Source organism: Euprymna scolopes, chromosome 8 (genome assembly GCF_053919585.1).
Source record: "Euprymna scolopes isolate OS-2025 chromosome 8, ASM5391958v1, whole genome shotgun sequence".
In the NCBI taxonomy this organism is placed as follows: Eukaryota; Metazoa; Mollusca; class Cephalopoda; order Sepiida; family Sepiolidae; genus Euprymna; species Euprymna scolopes.
The window spans coordinates 41,108,015-41,115,514 of NC_136489.1; the positions used below are offsets into that span (position 1 = coordinate 41,108,015).

At 27.5% G+C, this 7,500-nt stretch overlaps 1 protein-coding gene across 25 annotated transcripts in view; it reads left to right on the plus strand.

Moving 5' to 3' along the window:
- Nucleotides 1–7,500, plus strand: part of LOC145283523 (transcription factor collier-like) — a 581,603-nt gene that overhangs the window by 420,708 nt on the left and 153,395 nt on the right. For all 25 annotated transcript variants that reach the window (XM_080132372.1, XM_080132385.1, XM_080132387.1 and 22 more), the window contains 2 exons: nucleotides 1,451–1,577; nucleotides 6,548–6,636. In XM_080132372.1, coding sequence (XP_079988498.1) covers nucleotides 1,451–1,577; nucleotides 6,548–6,636 — 216 coding nt within the window. The remainder of the gene's footprint in view (nucleotides 1–1,450; nucleotides 1,578–6,547; nucleotides 6,637–7,500) is intronic.

Genomic DNA, 7,500 nt, shown 5'->3' on the forward strand with positions numbered 1-7,500 from the left:
AACTTTTTCTTCTCTTTCTCTTTTATTTTCTCTGTTCATTTTCTTTTCTTTTATTTACTTTCACATTTCTATTTGCTTTCTTTTCCTTTCTTTTTTTCTTTTTTTTTTCTTTTCGTTACTTCCCATATTCGTACCTTTTTCTCCTATTCTTTTTTTCTCTTTTCGTTCTTTTTTTCTTATTTCATTTCTTCTTTTTCGTTCATTCCTTCTTTTTCGTTCATTCCTTCTTCTTTTTCGTTCATTCCTTCTTCTTTTTCGTTCATTCCTTCTTTTTCGTTCATTCCTTCTTTTTCGTTCATTCCTTCTTTTTCGTTCATCCCTTTTTCTCTTTCATTCCTTTTCCTCTTTCATTCCTTTTCCTCTTTCGTTCATTCCTTCTTTTTCTCTTTCGTTCATTCCTTCTTTTTCTCTTTCGTTCATTCCTTCTTTTTCTCTTTCGTTCATTCCTTCTTTTTCTCTTTCGTTCATTCCTTCTTTTTTCTTTCCATTTTCCATTCTCTTTTCTTTCTCGGGTCTTTTTTCTTTTCTTACCTCCTTTTTTATCTTTTTCCTTTGCTTCTTTTTCTTTTACCTTTTTTTTCTCTGATCCCTTTTTTTTACTTTTCTTTTCCTTTTCTCCTCTTCTTCCCTTCATTCTCCTCTTTCTTTCCATGTCCCTTTTAAACAGTTACTTATGTTCTTCCAATTCCGTTTACCTTCTAAACGTTTATAAGTATATCTTACTTCTCTGCCAAACTCCTTTTCATCCTCATTCTCTCCCCCACTATCTCACTCTATTTCTCGTTCATGCCTTTTTTCTTCATCACTTTCTCTCTTTCTTCTCTACTAACATTATAAGTAAATTACATTTGATTCTGTCAAGCGTTCTAGCCTCGAAAACGATCACTTTATACTCAAATATGCTTGACAACCCAATAAACAGAACACTATTATTACTTTCATTTCCTTTTCCAATAAAAACCACGCTTTCTCTTTCTCGCTATTTCCTAATCTCTTTCCATTAGCAGGGATTCCTGGCGTTGTCCGGGAAAAAAGTGTAACATATTTCTATTAAAACTTTCGCTATACCTCTCTATATCAATCTGTCTATCTTTCTCTCGTTTTTCCACCCCTTCTTCACCTTTCTCTGGAAAAACGCACACACAAACTCCTTTCTATTTATTCCTCAATGAATGAGTCGGCATAAGGGAAGTAACTACTTATTTAAAAAAATATCAAGTACGTCCTTTTAATTAGTACATAAAATGGCTGTAAAAAATGATCTCCCGTGGCAAGGTTAATGAATGTTTTCTAAATGTAAAGCATTATTGATCTGGAATCATGCTGATCAAAACTTTGTAGTTGTTTGTTTTGTAGTTTTTACTTTTAACTGAAGATATGCACATAGACAACTCTCCTTTATATAATTGATTACTTATATATGTGTTTTTCTATTTTTCACCCTTTTTAGTTGATTACTTCACATGCGATACGAGTTCAAACGCCACCACGACACATTCCAGGCGTAGTGGAAGTAACACTATCCTACAAATCAAAACAATTTTGTAAAGGGGCTCCAGGAAGATTTGTATATACAGGTAAGTTCATATATTTTTTTTTACACGAAATAACATTTGCAACAAATACCTGTCTAGCTACAAAAACTGTCAAAAATTTTTCCTTATTCTTTATCGGTGCCTAAAACTAAATGACAATTCCATTAGCAAAGTTTTTTAAGAAGTCACTAATTAAATGACTTATAAAACAGACACAGGGAGCAAGATTGCAGTGATGGGACAGGGAGTGAAACTTGCTTGATGGTGCGGAACTTGTTAAATTGGAGATTCAGTTTTGGGCCTATCAAAGGAAAGACTAAGTGTAGATGCACCAGCTCAGATGTGGCAATAATATTCCATGCCTGGGTTAATAGTGGCTTTGTACAGATACAGAATACTCAAGTGTGGGTAGTTTTAATTTAATGAGGCTGAAGAAGCTCACTTTCTTTGCAGTTGTTTTAGCAACGTTTCCAAGTTTCCCTTAAAACCTATTTTGGGAACAGGTTTGTTGTTGCTGTTGTTTTAAATAATGTACGATGTTCAGAATTGCATGCATAAAATGTTTCATGGCTCTTTGTCAAGACGTTTCCACGCGATGCAACGTCGGTCGGACGAACGAACTTTTGACGAGATTGTCATATCACACAGTGTTTGTAAAAAGATAGAAAAAAAGAACTTAAAACAAAAGTCATTGTTGAAGGGTTGAATAGATTAATAAGGTAAAAATGTTTCTGGCCATATATCAGATTTGATGGAATTGTTTGCTGTCAGTCTAAATATCATCGGATTGACGGGTCCACTTAATCAGCAATTAGTGAAAGATGTCATTATGGATATTGTGAATGTCAGAAGCTATATTACCTACTCAGCATTTCTGAAAACGAATAAACCCCCACTCCTACTTTTACGTCGTTTTCAACCCGATCTTTTCATGCAAACCTCCCAAAGTCCGCCTGCATATCCGTGGATATTATTTCCGATCCAATTGTTCGGTAAACTCCAGTTCACAACATGTGGTTCATTAAAAACTTCGTAATGAGCCGAAAACAAATCCGTTATTATACGTTTTATTAGTAGGTACTTACAGTGGTGTCCCTGACTGAATTATGACACATGTATTCTTCAATTCTACATTATCATTGTGATTAATACAATTCCAAATAATCATTATGATTAATACAATTCCAAATAATCATTATGATTAATACAATTCCAAATAATCATTATGATTAATACAATTCCAAATAATCATTATGATTAATACAATTCCAAATAATCATTATGATTAATACAATTCCAAATAATCATTATGATTAATACAATTCCAAATAATCATTATGATTAATACAATTCCAAATAATCATTATGATTAATACAATTCCAAATAATCATTATGATTAATACAATTCCAAATAATCATTATGATTAATACAATTCCAAATAATCATTATGATTAATACAATTCCAAATAATCATTATGATTAATACAATTCCAAATAATCATTATGATTAATACAATTCCAAATAATCATTATGATTAATACAATTCCAAATAATCATTATGATTAATACAATTCCAAATAATCATTATGATTAATACAATTCCAAATAATCATTATGATTAATACAATTCCAAATAATCATTATGATTAATACAATTCCAAATAATCATTATGATTAATACAATTCCAAATAATCATTATGATTAATACAATTCCAAATAATCATTATGATTAATACAATTCCAAATTATCATTATGATTAATACAATTCCAAATAATCATTATGATTAATAACATTCCAAATTATTATAATGATTAATACAATTCCAAATTATAATTTTCATTAACACAATTCCAAATTATTACGATTAACCCAATTCCAAATTATTACGATTAACCCAATTCCAAATTATTACGATTAACACAATTCCAAATTATCAGTACGATTAACACAATTCAAATTATAGTTAACACAATTCCAAATTATTAATAACACAATTCCAAATTATTAATAACACAATTCCAAATTATTAATAACACAATTCCAAATTATTAATAACACAATTCCAAATTATTATTAACACAATTCCAAATTATTATTAACACAATTCCAAATTATTATTAACACAATTCCAAATTATTATTAACACAATTCCAAATTATTATTAACACAATTCCAAATTATTATTAACACAATTCCAAATTATTATTAACACAATTCAAAATTATTATTAACACAATTCAAAATTATCATTACGATTAACACAATGCCAAAATATCATTTTGATTAAAACAATTCCAAATTATCATTATGAGTTTAAAAAGATCCAAATTATTATTATGATTAACACAATTTCAAATTATCATTAACACAATTCCAAATTATCATTATGATAAATACAATTCCAAATTATCATTATGATAAATACAATTCCAAATTATCATTATGATAAATACAATTCCAAATTATCATTTTAAATGAGACAATTCCAAATTATCATCATGATTAACACAATTCCAAATTATCATTATGATTAACACAATTCCAAATTATCATTTATAATGAGACGATTTGAGACGATTCCAAATTATCATTTATAATGAGACGATTCTAAATTATCATTTATAATGAGACGATTCTAAATTATCATTTATAATGAGACAATTCCAAATTATCATTTATAATGAGACGATTCCAAATTATCATTTATAATGAGACGATTCCAAATTATCATCTATAATGAGACGGTTCTAAATTATCATTTATAATGAGACGATTCCAAATTATCATTATGATAAATACAATTCCAAATTATCATTGATTAACAAAATTCCAAATTATCATTGACTTACAAAATTTCAAATTATCATTATCATTAACACAATTTCAAATTATCATTAACACAATTTCAAATTATCATTAACACAATTTCAAATTATTATCATTAACACAATTTCAAATTATTATCATTAACACAATTTCAAATTATTATCATTAACACAATTTCAAATTATTATCATTAACACAATTTCAAATTATCATTATCATTAACACAATTTCAAATTATCATTATCATTAACACAATTTCAAGTTATCATTATCATTAACACAATTTCAAGTTATCATAATCATTAATACAATTTCAAGTTATCATTATCATTAACACAATTTCAAGTTATCATTATCATTAACACAATTTCAAGTTATCATTATCATTAACACAATTTCAAGTTATCATTATCATTAACACAATTTCAAGTTATCATTATCATTAACACAATTTCAAGTTATCATTATCATTAACACAATTTCAAGTTATCATTATCATTAACACAATTTCAAGTTATCATTATCATTAACACAATTTCAAGTTATCATTATCATTAACACAATTTCAAGTTATCATTATCATTAACACAATTTCAAGTTATCATTATCATTAACACAATTTCAAGTTATCATTATCATTAACACAATTTCAAGTTATCATTATCATTAACACAATTTCAAGTTATCATTATCATTAACACAATTTCAAGTTATCATTATCATTAACACAATTTCAAGTTATCATTATCATTAACACAATTTCAAGTTATCATTATCATTAACACAATTTCAAGTTATCATTATCATTAACACAATTTCAAGTTATCATTATCATTAACACAATTTCAAGTTATCATTATCATTAACACAATTTCAAGTTATCATTATCATTAACACAATTTCAAGTTATCATTATCATTAACACAATTTCAAGTTATCATTATCATTAACACAATTTCAAGTTATCATTATCATTAACACAATTTCAAGTTATCATTATCATTAACACAATTTCAAGTTATCATTATCATTAACACAATTTCAAGTTATCATTATCATTAACACAATTTCAAGTTATCATTATCATTAACACAATTTCAAGTTATCATTATCATTAACACAATTTCAAGTTATCATTATCATTAACACAATTTCAAGTTATCATTATCATTAACACAATTTCAAGTTATCATTATCATTAACACAATTTCAAATTATCATTATCATTAACACAATTTCGAATTATCATTATCATTAACACAATTTCGAATTATCATTATCATTAACACAATTTCGAATTATCATTATCATTAACACAATTTCTAATTATCATTATCATTAACACAATTTCGAATTATCATTATCATTAACACAATTTCGAATTATCATTATCATTAACACAATTTCGAATTATCATTATCATTAACACAATTTCGAATTATCATTTTCATTAACACAATTACAAACCAATAGAATAAAAACACACTTTCTAACCTGGGACATTTTTTCATTTTCCTTTATCTTTATATATTTTGATATTTAATTTTGTATAATACCGGCCTCTGACGAGAAGCATTTAACTTCCAAATGTACTAAACAGGTTAATAAGATAAAGTGTAAGGTTACATAGGAACATTTTACGTTATCCAATCAATAAGGGTTAGAGGAAGAGAAATAAACATATACAAAGCAGAATTGTTCTCATAAAAGTCCATCTGAAAGAATATTTCGCCCTTGGTGTGTTTCATTTCTGATTACTTCATTATTATATATTGTATACATTCCTTCATTATTATATATTGTATAAATTTCTTGATGTATACAATCATTATTGGCAACCAATAAAGTTTCTATAATTAAAGGAAATTATACCATAATATACAGCTCTACTTGATATTGAGTACTATTTTATTGGCGTATAACTTCCGTTGACACCTAGTAAACAAGAGCAATACATCATGTCTTATTTGCAAATGCGTATGTTTTCATTCACATACACACACACAATATATATATATATATATATATATATATATATATATATATAATATACTTCTTGTTTCTAAATTTACACACACACACACACATATATATATATATATATATATATATATATATATATATGCTTATTTCAAAATGTAAATCTGTATATATATATATTTATACTTTTTATATTTCAGCTCTAACAGAACCAACCATAGATTATGGATTTCAGAGACTTATGAAACTGGTTCCAAGACATCCAGGTGATCCGGAAAGACTACCAAAAGTAAGCCAGATCAATTATTGGTCGATATGGATAACATCCGGGCAGAGTGGGGTGACGGGAGTTGACGACTGGAAGTGGAGAATCTTTTTTATTTTTTATTTTTTCTTTACTTACAAGATTATGATTTCATTTCCGACTTCAGACGGCATATTTTTAAAACACAATGTGCATAGGAAAAAAAAACGAACTATCTAAAAACGGATCCGCATTTACCAAGGAAGAAATGAAAAATGAATGAAACGTTTTGGATTCTTCAAACCAGCAGGTGCGCTCAAACAGTATCGGAACTGAAACTGTGTTTACCAAAACGAAAAAAAATATAACAGGAACGAAAAGAAAACAATGACTAGGACGTTCGTTTTTCTTTATCTTCTGAAGAATTTGTTAAAAATAATCCAAATAGAATGAGGTTGTGTTCATTTGACAGGAATGAATAGTGGACGGGCCATTATTTTCTTTTTCAAGAAATACACCTATAAAGGTCGCAGGTTACATCGACCGAAATGTTGTGAAAATGACATTTAAAGAATGGAAATAATGCCAAATATTTATCCTTTACTTCGAAAGAAAAACGGTTATCACTCGGATTTACGTTGTGTAGTCATAAATTTAAGTCTTGCATTAGCTCAGCTATTAGGATTTTAATGCATATATGTTTTTAATTCGGAAATGTTATAAAACCGGTGTGTGTGTGTGTGCTCGCGTACTTAGGCCTTGATATATGTTTTCTGAGAAAGATACATGTTTTAAATGAAGCCTAAAAGAACTGTCACACTTTCGTGAGTGACAACTCCCCTGAGATTCAAGTCCAGGACTCAGCGCAAATATATTTAAGTCAGCTGCAAGCCAAGCATATTAAAGTCT